Consider the following 20,959-nt stretch of genomic DNA (forward strand, 5'->3'; position numbering starts at 1 on the left):
GCAGATTTATAAAACTCAACTTTAATCAATTCAAAAAGTTCACATCAAATGTAACACCTCAAGAAGGGAACGTTGCTGTCACACACTGCATATTTGGGGATTCGTGTTAAATTCCTAATTTAAACTTGTTGGCAATTGTTTGCTAACCCAACAAAACATTTCAATTGATTTCAACAACTCAAAACGGATACAAATGAAAAATGCAAAAAAAAAAAAAAAAATACAAAATTAAATGTAAACCCAGGTTTTATTTTGCTCTAAAGGTAGTGTCTTGAAGCACTACTGAACAGTAAACAATCTAAATTAGTACAATTCCAAACCTTCTGAGTTAAACAGGAGCCGTTATAGATGCAACCAAATAAGAACCCATAAATACCTCTGCAACATCCTTTAAAACATCCCATAATGAAGGCTCACCAATGAGCAACAATCCTCTTAGAGGAAAACAAAATGCTGATGTCGACTAGGCGACAGCACACACACACACACGCACGCACACACACACACGCGCAACAAAAAGAAACAACAGAACAGGAAAAAAAGAAAATGTTCCCATGATATTAAAGATGCTTTACAGTTGGGATGATATGCACAATTTCAGCTCTGCTCGCCGTGAAAACATCTGGCCCACAACAGTCAGACGCGTTTCAGCAGAAGCAGGACTCAGGGCGCCACGCCGAGCAGCGTCGCCGCCTTCATTCGTCACCCGAAAGATTCACATTCTCCCGCCACGCAGCGGGGCACTTCCTGTCCGTCGTAGCACAGGCGAGCCAGTCGACCAGTCCCCCATAATATATTCACCGTATCCGTTCATATAAAGCAACATCAAAGGGCAGAGACAATGGAAGGCCAGAATAGAAAGGGTGGTGGTTGTCCTTGTGACCTCATCATGCAGGGGGGCGGGGCCAACAGAATGTAAACGCGGGCTAAGTTCTGCAAAGATATCACACAAAAGTCTCTTAGAAAAGGTGGGTTATGTAAAAAGGGGCCACGGGGGACAGTAAGCATTTACACGTTGGCATCGTTTTGGTCAAACATCTGTTGGGACAGCTGGGGGGGGCCTCCCGCCGCGCAAGTGCTTTTCTTGGTTTGTTTGTCTCAGAGTTCGGTGCGGTCTGGTTGATCCGGCGCTCAGTCGCACATCTCCTCCGGGATCTCGTGGGGGTTGAGGATACCCGGGACCGACATCTGGATCTTGTGTTTCTCCTCCTGCGCCTGGCGCAGCGACGCCTCCCTCTCCTCCAGGAACAGGTCGGAGGTGTCTTCACCTGCAAACTCCTGTCACCCAAAACAAGGAGAGGCACGTTTATTAATTTTTTTAACATTTGAATGAACTGGAAACCATCAGCAGGTGAGGATGAGAGTGTTATCAGCTACGCCCTCTCTGACCCCACAGCTGAAGGGAGCGTCATACCTTAATCTGAACGAGGAAGTCCCGAAGGTGTTCCTTGAAGGCAGGAATGTCCTGGTTTAAACTGAACAGTCCAGTCACAAACACCTTTACCTGGGCACTAACACACAAAGGCAGCCATGGTCAGAACCGGTCAGCACGAGACCCAGAGTGACGGTAGCTTCTACTCACTCCTGGAGGTGCGGGAAGGCCGTCTTGAGCAGGTTGGCCACGTATTCCTGGATGAACATCTGGTTGTTCGAGGGGTTTCCAGGGTTGAGGCCTGTTGTGATCTTGCCCTCCTCCACCAGGTTGAACATGTAGGCCAGGATGGACGCGTGCATCGTCAGCCCTGCAGGACACGTCGGCCAAACGTTACCACAGAGCAGCCGTCAACCTCCACCCACCAATGACACAAATCCGTAAAAAAAACGTATAACTGCAGACAGTAAAATAACCGAGCGACTCCTGTTACTGCTGCGATTGCAATACGACTCCTAGACCAGAAGCCAAACTATCAGTAACTGCCCTGTCATTATATCCCATAATACCACATCAAATATAAACACTTTGGCGGCATCGTTGGTATGGCCTATGTCTATTGTATGTATCACCTGCACAGCCGGTGGGGATTCAGTTTTACTCTGTTGTTGTTGTTGGGCCACAGCAGTTGACCTTTGACCTCACACCACAATGAGCCATAAAGAAGCTAGCTAGCAAGGCAGCAGCCACAGCTAAATCAAGGGCAGCGATGGAGCAGTGCATGGGTCGGTAAACCCGTTGCTACGCGTCGCTAGGTTGCCACCACACACAGCAGGTCACACGGGCCAGCTCACCGTCCACCTGCTCTCCTAAATCGACTCACAACTGAACCGATCTGGGACCTTAGTCTGGCTACATTGGGACCTCTCCGGGCTGAGTTTAGCCGAGCTGAGGCGTGCACGTTATGTAATGGAATCGGTTTTCTTGTGTGCGTATAAATGCACTTGTTGTGTGAATAGCTAGCGAGGACCAAAACTGCACCACAGATCTGCGGTGTGCACAAACAGGCTTTACACAATCGGGATTTTTGGGGCCGATTAGAGTTGAAATAAACCCACGAGCGATGAGCCGATCACGTGAGGGAGAAAAATGTCTCTGTACACACGTGCGCTGTTTACAGAGCATTAAAAGAGTGTTTCTGACAGTGTTTGGCAAGTTTAGCCCCAAACGGAGATGAAAAGGCCGAGCACCTTCAGAAGGCTTTCAGGACTGGCCAGATATGAGGTCAAAGGTCAGTCAGGACAAACCAAAATAACCCGAGACAAAAAAAAATGTACAACTTGTTATTGGAATTAATGACTTTAAATTACTAGTTAAGTCACTTTTCTGTAACAAGTATAGTGCGCGGCCCACACAGTTGCTGTAAATGCCACAAACATAAACGCCACATTTAAAACACCAAAACATATTTAAACCAATAGTATGTGGCAATTTGGCTCAGTTTCTTGAAAGCAAAAACAATCATGTCTCTTTGGTTTGAATGGGTTTTTAACTGACGCGTTTGTTTGTTGACCTGTCACTATGAGGCAGAAAGTTTCGAGTTGTTGGTTCAGTGAGACGTTCAGAACAAATGAGACACAAACCATCCGCTCTCGAAGCAACAGGAGCATCTGTAAATTGCATAAAAAGCCAAATAGCGGCCGATCAGGTCGACGGAAAGCCTAAAATGAAAGGTTCCACGCTCAAGCTCGCAATGTGGCGGCTGGTTTGGCGTTGCACTGAAGATAGAAGCCAAGAGGGAGCTCACCAGCGGTGTGCGACGTGTCGGTGACCACGGAGAAGATGTGTTGTAGGATGTCGCAGAAGTACGTCTGGTAGAAGCTTTGGGCAGCTGCCTCCTCCTGGGCCACGTTCTGCAGCAGCGTGTAGAGAACCTGCAGACCGGTGTCGGCCACATTCCTCATCGTGTGTTTGAAGGCCCAAATGATGGAGTCCAACACCAGTTTGAACTGAGCCGGAGGGATGGCGAGGAATGCAGGGAAACAGTGGGAGTTTACAGCTTGGAGCAGGTAGAAAAAGTGGGTCCGGTGCTCCGGGTACTCTTCAAAGTTCTAGGAGGGAAAACACACACACCACAAAAAAAAAGACTTTGTACTCAAACGTTTCACCAAGGTCATTTCATCTTTATTTGTAGAGCATCAAGGTTATCATAGGTTTAACTCTACGAGCAAAGTCTCAAAACTAAGCAATTAAGTTGCTTATTTTGACTGACGTACAAGTTATGTGTAAAATTTTAGTTCTGGTGGATTTCTGACCATTAGTGTCACAGTTAAGACCCCCCCCAACACCCCCATTAGGACGAGGGCGGGAGTCTGACAGCTCAGTCTACGAGTTCTCTTGGAAACACTGTAGCGACACAGATCCACTTGAACATCATACAGGTTTGTTCTTTAGTTTTTACCGCTCGCTGTAGTGATAAATACAACAGCAGACCAGGAGCGCGGATTGAATCAGGGATCAAAGTGCAGTTTAACTGGTTTATTTTAGGCAATTGTGGGAAACGTTTTCCGCTTCTTCTAAGAGAGGGAGCCAAAGAGTTCATCAATGTGAACAAGACAAAACCTATTTTATTGCCCTGCATTTTTACCAACTTTGTATCTCTAATTTGCTTTATTAACGCACAGCCACGTTTGTATTTAACACCCCAGACAGGGAACCTATAAAATTTCCCTTTACCAATTTCATGTAGGGAAAACACAGCGTAACGAGACCGGCCAACTGAATAATGGACCGTGTGGATTACTTACTTTGTTGATCATGTTGAGAGTACACTCAAACACAGCATCAAAGATCTGCGGGATCTCACTAGTGATGTGTCCCCCCAGCTTGTTGACGATGGTCGCCATGGTGCTGAGGACCTCGGGCTCTCGGGCGGCGGGGACGTTGCGCTGGTAGTCAATCAGGACCGCATCGAGAAGCGGTGGCACGAAGTTCTCCCCTACCTGGAGTGACGTCAAAAATATAGTGAATTACTCATTTTCTGCTCAACTCTCGCTGGACTCCACAGCGTGGTCTCACTTCACACAGAAGATGAAAACTGCTCTGTTTAAGTGTTTAATGATGTTCTGCATATTATAAGTTATTCAAAACCTCCATTTATGAAATAATTGCTCAGCGATTAACATGCAAGTTGCCGTTTCTACTTATGTTAATACTTCAGATGGATTCCTCACCATCTGGGGGTCGTTTGAGCGGCTGACCCAACCAGAGATCAGTTTCAGAGTCTCTCGTTTCACCGTTCTCATACTGCGGATCAAAGGCTGTTTTGTCACCATCTCACCTGCAACACAGAGATTACACTCAGATACTGAAGCCAACATATTGTCAAAGGTTCAGCACATTCGTAACTTGGCTGCTGGAGATGTAAACCTGGCACAGAACTCAAGGGCAGGGCAGATGATTTGGTGATGCCAAAATGACCTCTTCAACGCTGCACCTCTGGCGCTCCAACATTCCAGCCACAGAAAGCTTTAAGCAGTATCAACTTCCAAAGCTAATGTGGCCACCAAAGGTGTCAACACTTCTTCCTTTTCATATATGCATTTATACACACAGGCCACAGCACAAATGAAGGTCATTTTGGCTTGAGCTGAGCTCTTAATACATTTCCCAAATAATAGTTAGATTCATTAAACGTCACAAAAACATCATTTAAAGTCTCATTGAAATTGGCAGATTAGGAAATAGGGGTTTCTGTGGAATAAATCTGTTTCAAGCTGATGGATATCGGACATTTCTGACTGTGATCATTAGGATGAGCAAATGAGCTTAATTGTGTCCAACACTGAGTCTATGTATTGGTTCTCTTGTAGGCATTGTCGCGGCTATGAACTCCCCTACCATTTGTCTGAATGGCAGCAGAGATGTTCTCGCTGAGGCACTTGTAGACATTGAGCATGTCGAGGTAAATCCGCCCCAGCTGGATGACAAAGGGGTGTCCAACGGCCTTACAAGCTCTTACGTTGGTCTTCAGGATGCTGCCCAGCTGCTTCACAGTCTCCGAGTCTTTTAAGATGTCAACATTCTGTGAGGGGGACAGTATGTCAACAACCTAGACGCACTGTATGTTGCACGCTGGTATATTACACAGCAGATCTTTTCAGTATCAGTATATTTCTGCTCATTATGTGAGCTGTGCAAGAATCACTTCCTTGCACACACCTTAAAAAACAAACCATAAATGCCATGCTGTTGTTAACGCTAGAGGGGGTTATGTGAAAGAAGGCACAGTCCAAGCAAGAAAAACCAACAAACCTAAAATTGTATTACGAAATGTACTCTGAAAAGTGAATAATAACAAAGCAAAATAACTGTTGCTTCTTTTCTGTACAAATACACAGGTGGGGCCGTCTCACCTTTGTGGCCTGCTGGATGATGCTGTCCCACACCTGATTTGGCAGTAGCATGTATTTTTCTATAAGATGCTCCTGAACAGCCTGATCAGTCTGTGCACCAATCATATAACCTACTGCTTCATAGAATGTGTGCACCTAAAAACACATAAAAACACAATGTATTTAGCACCTTAGCCTTTGGTGACACTGACCTGGCAAAATTACAAGCAGCAAGTCTGTCGTTACAACCATCCCTGAAAGGAATGTTAATTTTCAACATAAAAGAAACCATCTCGTCAACGTACTGACCTGTTGTGGCTGGAGGTCACAGATGATGGTGTTGATATTGTTTAGGATCTCATCGATGAAGGGCATCACCTCTCCCACCTGCACTTGAATGAAGTGGCGTCTGCACTTCTGGGCAATTTTGATGAAGGTGTCACACGCCATGTCCTGAACACCGTCGTGGGTCTCTGATGAGAGATCGGTTCGACTTAGACTCTTGAAAGTTCTGGTTGTTAAATGAGTCTGACAGTGTTGTGAATCCTCTCCTCTCACCGTGCATGAACTCAAAGAGTTTGTTGACCACCGTTTTGAGAAACTTCCAATGGGCTCTGAGGAAGCGTGGATACTGGCCAACAATATACATGATGTTGGAGGCGATGATGGCCTTGTTGTCCTTTCCTCTCTTCTGCTCACACAAACCCAGCAGGTCCTGAGGAAAAACAGATGAAAAACTTCAGTGAGGGAGATGAAAATAGTTACTATTCACACCCGTAATAATAGGTGGATGTTACCATGATCATATGGATGCTAGTAACTGAAGAAAACACTACGCAAGAGTAAATTTTAGGTGTTTACATGTGCAGATTAATGAATTAATGATAAAGAGCGGGATCAGATATACCAGGAGCCCCACAGATTTATTTCTCTACCTTAATGACAGTGACCAAGAATCTCTTCTCATCCTCCTCATGCATCGCCCCGCTGATGGATCCAATGGCCCAGCACAATGTGTTTAGGTTCTTCCAAGACCATTCAGTGCCATTGACCTGATTATGAAGCTTCTCTGTCATTATCCGTTCGGTGTCAGCATAATCCAGGTGAGTCAGGTACACTGCAGGACAGCACAACAGAAATTATGTGACAGACATAAGCAGATGGATGTGATGATGGTTAGCGACCTCACCCACCAATATCCACGGCAGCTGGTGCTTTACAGATAATATTTCACAGGACTGGAGTGGCTATGAGCACTGTAATTATTTTCATTTAGTCAACTCAACAATTTAAGAAATCTTTAAAAAAAACAAAAAAAAAAAAACAGCTTACGGCGACACTCTCAGCCCATAAATGACAAACTAAAATGTTGCAAGTCCAATAATAGTTGCCAGTTAAGATGAAATAAAGGACAATTTGAGGAAAAGGGTAGCCATGCAACAAACATAAAGTTATAACCCCCCCCAAATCCTAAAACAGTAAAAGTGTTGCCATGCTTCATCCACTTTCTTTCCGTTTGTAATGTTCAGGGTCATTTAGGCTGCAGGTCATCAGCAAATACACACAGCTCTGTGGGGGCTTTGGAAGCAAGACTGAGATTACTGATTAGAAAATTATACCAAGGGTTTCTCTCATGTTCTTGTAAAGATTGATGGAATCTGTGTCCTTCATGAACTCTCTGACCACCTCTCCCTGGTCATTCTCCACGACCAGTACCTCTTCCGGCTTGGCCATCCGACTCACCATCAACAGACGCACCTGTTACAAAGTGATAAACACTTGTCAGCAGATAGGCATGTTGTGGGGCAGTCTCAAAGCTTCTATTCAGGTCAGTGTATACATGTTAATGTATAATGAAGCGTCGGACTCATGGCTATAAATACACACGTAGCCCTTTCAGAGAAAACCTACATTTTTCCTTCTGCTTTACTGGTGGCTGGTTTTCAGTAATGTTGTTACTAGAAACTATTGGGATGTAGCCGAGTGGCCACCTGTTGCTTAACCCTTGCCAACCGGCTCTAGTATGACGGTCAGCTCAGTCCTTGTAGATCCCAATACTGGCACGGTTCTAATGCATTAGACCTTGGGGTGAGTTGTGAGCCAATTGAACTTAAAAACACCTTTCATTTTAAAATACATTTAATACACATACACTTATTTTTAAATGTAGTTAGGAAGGCCATGCAATCTAATCCGTAAACCTCAATATATATTTAATCCATTGGTTGTCACCATTTCCAGGTGATGGTGCATAACATCCACCAGAGGGCTACACTGCATTCATAGACTGTCCAACCAAAAATGAAAAACTGTAAATGGTTTAAGGGGGCACCTTGGAAAGCACTGGAAGGTAGAGCTGTCTGCGTGGTGGAACGTCAAAGTGCTGGTTTCCAGAGAGTAGGGGTGATGTGGAAGTAGAAAAAGGACTCTCTCTATACAGCTCAGCGGCTAGATGGTTCCAATACTCAAGGCAAATTTTGAAGATCTCAGTTTCTTCCACCTCTGATACCAGAAGCATATAATGGAGAGCCTGAAAAAGATCAGAAAGTGATTGTAGTGAACATTCAATGCTTCAACACTGAGAAAATAATCTCAGGTGCAATATTTCCCACTGTACTATGGCCTTCTTACCTCCATCAATGTCTCTCTGAGGTTCAACCGCTTTTCAATGAGCTGCCCATGCTCTTTCAGGAAGGTACAAAGAAACAGACTGAGGTTCTGGATGAAATTCTGCTCGTCGTCCTTTCCATTGGCATAGGCGAGTCGGATATTGGTGTTTAAAGGAAGCATCTGCCAAGACAAGGAACAGATTTAAATCTCACCTCAGCCCTTTAAAAAAAACAAAAAAAACAACAACAGGTGCACAGCTCTGCATCTCTTATTTAACTCACCTGTTTAAGCTGACACATGGTCAGAGTGAAAAGTGTAACAAACTGCTCCTCATACTGGCTTACGCTCACACCGGCAATCTCTGTCAGGCACTTCAGTGTCACATTGCGAAACATTGGCACATTCAAAAACTGAAAACAGACAAACCCATTTAATCACTAATTTGGCTGACAGTTCAGACCCAAGTTAAACATGTGGTGACACGCGAGCCAATGCCGATAATTCCTGTGTCTTCGGTCTCCTGCTGCTGAGTATAAACCACATGTTTGGCATTTGGAATGAAGATTGTGTACTCAGGCTGTCTGTACTTGCTAAATATAATTAGATTATATAGTCTTAATCGTTGACTCTGTCATAAGGGCATCTGCAGAAGGTGGTCCGGCCCACTTTAATCCTGCCTACTGACTATAAATACTCGAAAGCGGATTAGTTGTGTTGAACGTGTCAAAAGAGCCGGAAGTCAAAGTATAATATATTCACACCTTATACACCAGAGTGCTGATCAGTTTGGTTTCAAAGATGTATCCCAGAGGAATCCAGTTGAGAAAGCGAAGCAGGGTCTCCAGAGTGGCATGGACCAGAGGTGCATTCTGGGAGTTTTCCTAAGGTGAACGATTAGACAAGAGATGGCTTCAGGACGCCTGTTGCAGCGGAACAGACCATACTGCACAAGAACGATAAACGTGGTGCATTACATACCATAACAAACTGACACAGCTGAAATATCTGGGAGAACTCGTTGCACATGCTGAAAGAAAAAGAGGAGCACAACTCAAAATGAGTCAATCGTTGTCGACGTCATCCTTCATTTATGACTAAACCACACTTACGAATCAATCACAGCCATCACCTAAGCTGAATAAAAATGTTAAAATCACTTTGGATGGTGATTATTTCTAAATGTCAAACAAAACAATTACAAACCACCACTTTTGCAGGAAATATGGTGTGGTTAGTAAACCATAATAACCATACCATAATAAAAGTTTTGCAATATCATTCTATCACATATTCATCAACTAACTGTTGCTGTAGGCGCTTCAGTCTGACCTGTCTTTAAGGTGTTTGGCCTTGACTTGAGTCATTTGGCCACTGGAGAAGTCAAACACTTCCTCGCTGAGCAGCTTGAGGATTGCCATGTTGTTCTGACAGAGGCTCTCACTGGTCCGACTGGCACCTACTATATCACTGATGAAGGTGGGCCAGTGTTTGGGCCACTCCTGTTTCAGGATCTGCAGGAAAAAATTAGCTTCACATGATTTCTCAATAGGACAGACTACATCAAAATAATCATTTGGGGGGGAATAAATAATCTGCAATGAAGAAATGTTTGCTGTATTTCTCTTTTTTACTTTTGGATTACAAGAAGAAGAATGGAAGCGGTCACCTCTACAACAAGCACTGTACTACAAATATGACAAGTAAAAAAGAAACAGAAATGTAAACAGTCTCCTGGGAACAAGCAGAGGATATAGAGCTCTGCAGACCCTAAAAGCCAAAATAATATTAAGAAAAAGAAGAAAAGCAGTCACCTATTTTTGCCGGCATCACTGCCAAGTCATTTAGCGAGTCGTCCTCTCCAGGCCTCTTTCATTTATTCAGTTTTACGCAAGAGTAAAAACCCAGAGTGTTGATGCACCTGATATCTTCCTGAATAACTTAACTCACTATTCTGAAGCCGTACCTGTTGATGTTACGCTATTTAAACTGTAACCATATGATGCCCTTTTCCCTGAGACTTGAATATTAATAACCAGTTGTAATGTAAATTCAAAACTTTTGTACGTCAGTTCATGAAATAAAAATATCAAGCCCATATGTATAACACCAGAGGAGCTCGATCATATTAATTTCTTTGTACACAAATGATTTTTTTGCATCTAATTGAACTTAAATGCTAAAGAAAATGTATAATTTATATTTGTGTATACTGTACAATTTTGAGGCAATTTCAGTGTATTTGGTGGCAAAAGTGTTGGGTTGTCATCAGTTACCTGTACAAGGATCATGTTCAGCTTTCCAATGTAGACCTTTTCTTTCTGCATAAGAAACAAATCAAACCAAATTACAAGACGTCGTTGAAAGCAGATTAATTAAAGGATTAAAGTGGATTCATGTTTTGAAAATGTGCCTGATCAATTTTGGCTCTTTTTGGGGGCACTAAAATTTGCTCGTGTTTCCCTCATTTCTGTTTCACCTAAATTTATTGAGTGGGCCATCCGGTTGTTCTGGGTTTGTTTAATTAATCCCATGTTTGGCTCCACTAACCTCCCTCCCTCCCTCCCTCCCTCCCTCACACACACACAGACACACACACACACACACACACACACACAACAGGTAGTGCAAGTGCTACAAAACTTATTACATTCATTCAAATAATACTTCTGCCATTATCAGGATACTTATTGATGTAGGTGTACATTATGTAATTTAATCAAACCATAAAAAATTAAACAAAACATTTTAATAAAACAACACAGTGCTTGGATAGGATTTAAAGGATTTTTAAAGGATTTAAAAAGGTTTACTTACTTCCATATTTGAGGCATCTGAAGAAGTCTTGATGATTAGACCAACAACATACTTTTTTATACCTTGTAATCAAACAGATGTAAGAAAAACTATTAGCACGCACCCATAATAATGTAAAAGCTTCATGCCATGACATGTTTCACAGCTAAACCTAGCAGTGCCTGCAATCCCTGACATCTTGCAATGCTTGCCGCTGAAATTCAGAGGGGCCAAATGTTGATGAGTTCAGTAGAAGGTACACTACCCAGCTGTTTTTTTAGACTGTTCTTAGTGACAACTTGAGCAGGGATCTATTAGAAGTGCTTTCATACTCAATGACGTTTGTTTCTAGTGGTTGATAACTTTTTTTAAATGTGCTTGTTTGCAGTGAGGGTAGCCAAAAACGCAATACTCTGACACAAAGGGGAAGAAACGTACTTGCCAGTCGCCCTGCACTGGGACTGCCACGTCAACAAAAATCAGGCATCTACGGTCAGAAGTGAGGGAAGTCTCAGCTCAATGAAAGATTATTTTAAGCAAAATTAAAGAATAGAGGGATATAGAACAAATTGAGTCAAATCCAAACAAATAGTGAATTCAGTGATTTTCAGTTTTTCAAACCTATACTTTAGCTTCAGACACTGAAGGTTTAGTTTGCCAATCAGTTGCTTTTACTGATTAATCTGGATTCATTTATTACATGTTGCTCAGTTGTGGAGACAGAAACTCTCCCCTTTGCAACAAATAAAACAAAACCTCTGCATGTAAGAATGTCTGAACATTGGCAACTTGTGGTAACAGTTCTGATCGGAGGAATAGCCTGTTGCTAACATTGTTACTCTACTAGAGATGAAAATTTCATATCACAATGTGGCCACAATGATCACAGTTATCATTATTATAACCGTTTGGCCGAAATGTGCTCAAAATGTTCAAAAAAACTACTTTATACACACTGAACCAAGTTCAAATGTGGTTGAAGATCTTTAATTAGACTCCCCTCAGCATCCTTTAGAAACCCAACTAGACTTCAGACATTGTCCTGCGTCCCAGGGGGAGTTGCTTAGGCTTAACACGAACCAGGAGTTTTGGGACCGATTAGTGAAAATAAATAAATTAATAAATAAACTGATTACCGATCACGTGAGGGAGCAATATGTCTATTTAAATAACTTGTTTTTCTAATATCAAATATTCTTGAGCCTTTTTGCCATTTGTTCCCCCCAAACTGACATTGGAAACGAATATCCTAAACACCAATGACCTCTAGAGGGCTATCAATACTGGCCAGCTACAAGTTCAGAGCACAATCTGGACAACCAAAATAACTCACAACAGAAATAACAGGCGCAACAACTTAACCGACTGTAAATTAATGGAATTAAAATGCTTTTACGTTTGTTTGTACCCGACTTATTCGAGATTCCAAAAACTTTATTGTACATCACAGTGACAGAGCTCAAATCATAAAGGCATCAAAGACATAAACCAAAAACAAATTTATACCAAATAGACAAATCTGTTTTGCTTTGTTTAAAGCAAAAACAATCATGTCTCATTGATTTGAATGTGTGTTTCATGTTTTTGTGGCGTTTATTTTGTGAGTCTGCCAATATGTGACTGATAAAGTTTTTTTAAACCTGAATCATTGGCTGGACTAGCAAGAGTGCGACAAACGGTGGAACATCTTTGAAAGAAAAGAAAACAAAAGCCATCTGCACTCTGTGCCATGGAAGAATCTGGAAAAATCTTAAAGCGACAGTGACACCGCTGGTCAGAATTGAGACGTTACGTCTGATGATGCAAATTTTATGAATGCGAAATATCAGCCAATCCGATACTGGATCGGCAGAAATAGGCAGTATCAACATGAGGTTTTCCAAAGTGAAACCATAATTATTATTCAATTCTGAAATGGCAGCATTATTTTTCGCAAATTCTCTTGTGGTTTATCGTTATACGGGTAATCGTCACATGCCCGTATGCTGTTAATCAATATCGCACTAATTCAGGGAATTTAGAATATTTCTAGAGTACACAGGGCCTTTACAGTTTATTGTGATGTCAGTTTTCTGCCCATTTTCCACCATGGCCGATAAACTACGAACAGGTAATATTGCATATGCATGCATTAATTACAAAAGATGGCTCAAGCTGCGAGGAAACAATTACTGGACGAGACTGGCAGAGTAAATAAGGTCGAGAACCAACGAATATTTCAAATTATGCATTTGAAGACTATAACATGACCTGAATTTCTCTCATTTTTAATGCGCTCTTCACAATGCAAAACAGGGGCTGTAATTTCCTCTATAAAACAGCTGCCGCAGTGCGGAGTGCAAGATGTTCAAGCAAAAACTAACCTGCACACTTAGGAGAGAAACTCTCTTCAGTGTGGCAATTGTATTAAACGAGATTTGGAAAAGCAAAACTGTCAACATTTTAAGATCTGGGGAATTGTAGGCACAGGAGTAGACATTACCTTCACACTGATTCCGAGGAAGGATTTTCCATCTTGTTTTGATAACTGTTTCCAGAATCTGAAGCGCATAGTACTGTAATATGCAAAGAGAAACACATATTAATAATATACGGTTATTACAAGTACTCAACGACAAACAATGAGGTATATTAATATGCAGAAACATGACAATAATCAGTTGGTTCATTTAAATTGGGGATAATTTGAGGAGATATTTCTTTGCTGAATCTCTAAGAGCAGCAATAAGCTAAAAACTGCAGAGGTCCTGCTGTTTCCCCAATAGCACCGCAAAAGAAAGAAGAAGAAAAAAAACACCACAAATACAACATCCTTTAACTCCTTTTGCTCCCGCTGCACAACGGGGGCGATCAGATGTGATGTCAATGCTGTGATAGACCATTCAACCCCAGCATTAAACCACCCAATACTGAACTGGGCCCTCATGACCGCAAAGCGTTGCTCTGTCAGGTGATCGGCGCAGAAAATCTGTAAAGCTGCAAACTGTAGAACAAGTCCAGAGTGTTCAGAAGCATCTTTCACTTCTGGTGAAGAGGATAAAATAAACATGAAATTCTGAGGCCACAGAGATATTTTGGTAAATGCTCCATTGCTGCAATTCATCCAAGATAGAAGGAGCCTGGGAAGGCTCACATGGGTTAATAAAAGAGGACTTTCTATATATAGAATACCATTCTATATATTCTCATTCCGCTAATTAGTACCGGTAAGTGAAACCAGGGGCACAGGCCAGTGTTACGATGCTGTTGAATTCTAACTTTTGCTTCTATTGTCATTCAGTGGTGTGATTACTTGTGTTTTTTTAAATAAATGTTGACACTCCAAACAGAGCAAAGCCAGAAGAGAGAAATAAAATGCAAAGCCCTAGAGAACCCTAAATCAGACAACTGAATTTATCCGACATCAGAAAATTAGAGCCAAAACTAGGGCTTGCCTCAAAATGGTGCGTCAAAGGAACAGCAAGACCATCTACAGCTTGTGCGCTGCATTCATTAAAGGTTTCTTAAAGAGTAAATACAGGTCCTTCAAGAAGCAGAAATACTTTTGATCCGACATAACTTCAACTGTTAGTTTCAGCTGTAGGGATCTAAATTCAGAACTACAACTGAAATTTTTGTAGAAGCCGTGATTTAAAAAAAACAAACAACAAAAACATACTGCGTTGCTCGAAGAGTGATGCACGTGTGATGCACGTGCACGCGTGAGGGACTAGTTGCTTCTGAGGGAAGCTTGCATTTGCAATGATTTACTAAATTAATTGGTAGGCTTTTGCATTTGATGTTAATTGGATTGATAATTTGAATAGAATGACTATGAAGAGTTACAGAGAAGGAGCTGTTCAAATTTCTGATTAATCTACAACATCCACACTTAATCACCAATTGAATTAATGAATGCAACATTCTGCATTCACCTAAGAAGATCCCATTTTAAAGCCAGTCCTGCACACTGACCAGAGCCATGATCCCTACAGGTGAAATGAAGACAGACAAAAGGCCTGTCTGATGGACTCTACTGACTGCAGCTTCCAACCTCCCTCTGCTCAATGACAGTGATGTAATAGAAACAGAATTCAGTCAAAAGAAATTTAAAAAGGGTAGACCTTGTGGAGGCCTGCCGTCAAAGCCTAGCTGTGTCATGATGCACAGGATGACACACCACTTTTCTTCCTATTACAGGTCATAAACATAATGATTAATATCATTATCAATCAATTCAGGACATTTTTCTTTCAATAGCTGTAGTGATCAAAAAATTGAGCCAAATGTTCCGTGCTGTAAAGTGCACATTTAAACCATATCTCGGGTTCTTTAAGGAAGCTGTGGAGGCAGTGTAATCATGTCATTATCACTATGGAGTTAAGGTGGAGTCCGTTGTCACCTGTAGAAAGAACATTTGTTTCGCTAACACGTTCCACCAAAGACAATTGGAAATAAAATAACCAACTGCTTCAATGCATGTATGCTCTCAGAGAAGGGCCTCTTCTCTAATTTCAATTTCCCCACGGGGATGAATAAAGTACATCTTAATACATTTTTGCAGAAATTGGACCAATGTGAACAGTGGTATGGAGCTAAATGCTTACATGTTGAAGCATGTTAGGAGATAGCTATCTGGGCACCAGTCTGCAGTCCCTGTGCATTAGTAAATGCTGATTTTTCGCACAGACATGTCTTGCTGGGCCTCTAATATAGCTGCCTTTGGTGGTTGCCTGTTTGTCAGTCTTTCCATCTTTAGTTTTGCCTTTTATAACTCCCTGGTTGCACCATTATATGTTGTGGATCAATATCATCTACACTGTCAAGGACCATTTGAGGACCTGTCTCAGTGTGTGCCCATTGTCACATCATTGGAAAGTCCTAGAAAGCCATTTCCACCATGTTGGACACCATGATTGAGATGCTCCTTTCGTCCTTCTCTTTTCCGTTCCATCTGCAGGCTGCGAGATCACCTTGGTTTCAATTTATCACTTATACTGTGGCCTGAAAATAGGCACAACGGTTGGTTTCATAGAACAATGCTGACACTGATAATGAGCTACAACCAAAACACATAGATAAGGTCTGGACATGCAGGTGCAACCATTCTTTGCCTAGGCAAGATGGCACCTTTGGATTTTCAACTGTGTTATTTACTTTTAGTTTTATTTACTTTTAGTAAATCAAGATAATTGCACATGTACCAAACTATTTTTGGTCAATTATGAGAAAAACAGTGGAACAACCATTTAGAATTTTTAAGGGTGACTCAACACAGCAATGAATGGACTATCATCATCATCATCATCATCTTTTCCAATTCATATTCTTGTATCTTACAAGTAACAATGTTTACATTTCTGACAGTAGATTCCAGAAACATTGTGAAAGTTGGCAGTAGCCAGATTATGGGTGGAATCAAGCCCCCCCTTCCCCCGTTAGGTGGCGATTTGCAGTTTCACTTTGTTGTTGAGCCACACCTTTTACACGCCCCCACAACAGCCCATAAAGAAGTTAGCTAGTGAGGTAGCAGCCACAGCTAATCAAAAGCTTACACATCAGAAGTTGGCGTACTGTGTGTATATTCTGATTGTGTTTCGTGGCGGTCTCCTCAATGCTCCAAAAACCCTTTGCCATGGTTTGCTAGGTTCCTACCGGTTGCTACCACACATACCAGACTGTAGACAACTCTGTTGGGATGCTTTTGCACCCAGGACAGCAAAATATAAGATATGTGCAGATCACATAGGCTAGATGGCCGTCTGGATGCTCCCATGAACCGACTCAAACCCGAGCCATCTGGGGTGTCACTCCAACTTTTGAGGTGTTTTTTATTCAAGCTAAGGAATCCTGCTGTATTTTATGTAAACAAACTTGGTTTTGTTGCACAAATGCAAATGCACTTTATGATTAATCTTGCAAGACAATTGCTGTAACAAATGGTATATGTAGATAATGTTGTTCAGATCCCGAGTCTTCACTTCATCTCGATAACACGATTATGTCACGATGGCAATAGAAGTGAAAGCTAATCGACATCAAATATCCCCAACACATCTCAGGTTCCCTCCATCACAAAAAAAAGAGTCAAACTGTCAGAAATCAAACCTACTTGCTTTGGCAGGTGCTTTTCTTCCATTTTAAAAAGCCCTAGAGACTTCTAACAGCCACTGCTGTGCTCATACTTCATACCTTCCAGCCCCAAATACAACACACTCTGAACTACATTCACCTGCAGTTAATCTATCATTGGGTTCTGCGTATGATAATTGATGGAGCATCATATACTGTGTGCTACTGCACCATGTCCCACAGTGGAATACAGAGATCCACCAAACTGGGCCGTGTGCAGAATATAGGTTTCTTACTTTGGTGTTCATGTTCTGAGAGAACTCAAGGATGGTGTCCACTCTTGTCCAGGCATCTGGATGTTCTTTTAAGTGTGTCAGCACTTCTTGCGCCATTCTTTGCTGTAACACGGTAAGAAGGATTTTCCATTAAACATTGATAGCCCGCCGCCATGATGTATAGACAACATGAAGTCAAAGGATTCATCTGAGCACAAAAGATACCGACAGGTTTCCTTGTGTTGAAGAAAATAAAAGTAAAGATATATCATCTGGTTCTTTAATCAGACAAAGGAAAATCAAAAACAAATCAAAGACACATACAGCACATAAAGCATCAGCCTATGGCTCTTAACCCACCTGTGGTCCGACTCCATGGTACAGACAGTTCACAACATTATCGAGCAGGTTGATATCCAGTTTCTGGTTGAAGTCCAGCAGCTGCTGTGCTGCATGGTCGGCTAACATTGTCATAATTGCTGGCATAGAGATCTGCAACAAGAACAGTACAGGATGCAGTTCTGAGTGCACCAAACACATTCAACGGGCCAAGTCATGTGAACCGTGTGTTCAGAAACAATTCCAAACAGCTGACCAGCCCCTGAACAAACCCCCCCTGTAGACTCACCAGAAAACGGTCATTGTAGGGGGTGCAATTGTAAAACCAATATTACTGTGACAGCACCTACCTTTGATATATTTTTCAGAAAAAAAAAAATAGTTATAAGGTAAAGGGTTACTATTAGAAGTTCACTAAGCACCAACACGATGAATGAGCGCCAGCTGCCACATAACCTCCTCGGCAGAGGTAATTATGTTTAGGATTTGTATGGACATTACTGGTTGAAATAAGCATTATTCTACTACGATAGACGGTGCTGGTAACCCTGCAGACGGGAATACTGGGAAGGTTAAGAATAAGAAAAGGATGAGCATTAAAAAGGTTAATGCAATAACAAAAAAGCTGCGAATAAAATGACATTAGGGGTGAAAGTGGACAGTTTACAAGTTGGGGAACGCAAGGCAAAATATTTCAAACTAAAATAAAAAGCACCCAAAGAGCGCAGACCTCCATCAAACAGGTCATTTCCCCACATACTGTGACTTACACCCATAGTACAGTACCCAGAATATATAATATATATATATCAGCAATACAAGGATATATAACGTAGTAGGCTGCTTTAGATCAAAAGGTCCCTATTTTTCTATTTAAAGACAAACAAACAGCAGCTGACAGCCTCTTGGTGGAGGTAAACATCTGTGATTTCCTAAATCATATCTGTTAGCCTCCCCATTCCATAAGTTTAAAATGAACCGGAGAAATATGACATTTTGCAGCCAAATAATGTTCCAATTAGTGGTGAACAGTTAACAGGAACAGAGAAAATTAGCAAACTCAATAGAATTTAGAAATGGGATTAACTATGTATGACAGGATTCACAAATTAACATGCTGGTATTATTAAATTCTTTATCGTAGCTGGGACTCACTCAACATCCCAGTGACTGCCAACATACAGGTGATGTAAAATCTGTCCATTCACTTATTTTTATGAGTTAAACGCAGCTTGAAATGAGTTTGCCATTAATTTAAACACTTATTTTGAGTGTGTAGTGGATGAACTGCATTCTGCTGGGACTCCTCGCCGTATACCGACCCCCATCATCATAATCCCCATCATCTCTCCCGTTGTTTGGGCCTATAGATCACCATATAAACGTGCTTAAAGCAAACCACGTGTGGCACATGAGGGTGACGTCACAGTGTTTACATCTCCGAGAAATACAGCCCAGAAACGCGCTAAAACAGCACCGGCAGCCGAGATTTAAAATCGATGGCGGACAGGTCCTGCAACATAATTGGCAGCTGAGATTTATCTGTGGCCTTGCCCGATCGCGACTACGCGCTCCCGAACTGGCGCGACACAATCGGAAAACTAAACGGCGAGCCAGGCTTATCCGCTAGCCCGACGTTAGCATTGTGACGCACACACAGCTCACATGTGGTCCTCTGATGCGGGCTGCAGCCACTCCCACCAAGGACGGAACATGCACATACATTCATTCGGAAAGTTTAACACCGAATCTACAGTCCACCGAACCGCCCCGACATTAGTAAAGGTTTATACGAAGCCCATGACAGATAAAGTTGTCGTTGCCGGAGTAGATAGCAACAGCAGTCGGACATCCGTTCGCATCACGCTCGCCAGGGATGTACGGGAGGAGACACGATTGGGGATAAATGCGTTTAGTCAATGGATAATCGGTGCGGCTTGTAACTGTACCGTTGCACGTTTGGTTAAAGTTAAGGCAGGTTCGCTTCAACCAACTAATCCCTGCAAAAGTAGGGACTAGCCAGCAGGCAGCTGAAGGCTATATCTGTTTGATGCCCTTACAACTTGAATAACTACTGATGCGTGGTTTAATGTGCAAAACACATGCTAATTAGACCGAGCGGCAGCACATGGGTGTATTACTATAATATCACCACTCCTTGGGTGTGTTAAATCGAGAGACATTAATTACGACGTGGTCTAGTTATACTTAAATCCCAGTTACCTACCTAAAGTCCGGACCTCTTCGAGAAAAGAGCGGCGTTTGCCAAAGAAAATTAAATAAAATTACAATAACTTTAGCTGCTTAGAAAATTTCCTTTTTGTGTAGCGGTGACTATCTTCAGCTCCAGCCGCGAGTACTGCCTGGATGTGAAGAACCTCCGATGTGGTTTCCAAAACAACAATCACGGAAAACCTGACACTATGTCACTCCCGTGCATGTTACGAAAAGAAATATAGCCCGTTTCAGAAATCAAATCGTTACTATTACTGTTTTCTAGCGGGCGGTGTAGAGGTTGGGTGCCTGCGCCGCCTCTCCTCTCTCTAGCAAGTAACTCGCAACCGGTTGAAACCGGTTCAGACTGGGAGATTCCATCTCGGTTTAGTTTTCAGCCGATGGCGCCGCGTAAAGTTTGGATTGGAGTTACGCCCAAGCTGTGTGCTAATTGGCCAGCGTCTCGACGGGGACTTCCTAGTTGGCCTCTTATTGGCTGCAGCGGACGTCAATCAAGTTCAATTCGCCCAAGCGCCCACGCGACCACTCCGCCCGTAGAGAAAAAGAGGGCAGACTCCCGTGCAGAATGGATTTGTGCACGAGTCCGGTTTATTATACTATGTCTAGCAAGTAAGCCATCATAATTTACCCGTTCCAACGTGGCAAAAGTGAGCATAACGTTTATTCGCACACACACGATAGGATTTTTTGCACGTGCGTATTCCTCGAGGCGATCGATTGAAGCCGCTGAGTGACTTTATCACTCACACCGCGAGCTTGGCACTTTTTTTTTTTTAAAGAATCGTACATGTAGGAAACACAAAGGTCGACTTGGAAAGTTACGCTGTCTGGTTGAATGATACAATACAACGCAGGCAACGTTGGTTCGCCTGTTGCTTCTATGCTGGTAA

The 20,959-nt window shown here is 42.3% G+C and overlaps 1 protein-coding gene across 1 annotated transcript; it reads right to left on the minus strand.

The window, feature by feature from the left end:
- Positions 1 to 20,440, minus strand: LOC115249566 (exportin-1). The gene is made up of 24 exons (XM_029835252.1): positions 20,062 to 20,440; positions 17,856 to 17,987; positions 17,517 to 17,618; positions 13,652 to 13,724; positions 11,191 to 11,252; positions 10,650 to 10,694; positions 9,706 to 9,887; positions 9,355 to 9,403; positions 9,138 to 9,257; positions 8,658 to 8,786; positions 8,398 to 8,556; positions 8,099 to 8,296; positions 7,386 to 7,524; positions 6,702 to 6,883; positions 6,325 to 6,481; positions 6,076 to 6,239; positions 5,788 to 5,922; positions 5,273 to 5,456; positions 4,606 to 4,712; positions 4,180 to 4,374; positions 3,180 to 3,483; positions 1,583 to 1,742; positions 1,415 to 1,511; positions 1 to 1,278 (listed from the first exon to the last, which is right to left on the minus strand). Exons 2-24 carry the CDS (start codon positions 17,979 to 17,981, stop codon positions 1,132 to 1,134), a joined length of 3,216 nt encoding a protein of 1,071 aa, XP_029691112.1. The 5' UTR covers positions 17,982 to 17,987; positions 20,062 to 20,440; the 3' UTR covers positions 1 to 1,131.
- Between the last annotated feature and the right edge of the window lie 519 nt (positions 20,441 to 20,959).

Source organism: Takifugu rubripes, chromosome 4 (assembly GCF_901000725.2).
Source record: "Takifugu rubripes chromosome 4, fTakRub1.2, whole genome shotgun sequence".
NCBI classification, from domain to species: Eukaryota; Metazoa; Chordata; class Actinopteri; order Tetraodontiformes; family Tetraodontidae; genus Takifugu; species Takifugu rubripes.

Bases quoted from the DNA above. Each gene is read 5' to 3' on its own strand.
- LOC115249566 (XM_029835252.1), bottom strand. From the start codon at position 17,981: ATGCCAGCAATTATGACAATGTTAGCCGACCATGCAGCACAGCAGCTG. The intron at 17,619-17,855 runs GTGGGTTAAGAG...ACCGTGTTACAG, and splicing joins ACCATGGAGTCGGACCACAG to CAAAGAATGGCGCAAGAAGT. The intron at 1,512-1,582 runs GTGAGTAGAAGC...TTTGTGTGTTAG, and splicing joins GCCTTCCCGCACCTCCAGGA to TGCCCAGGTAAAGGTGTTTG.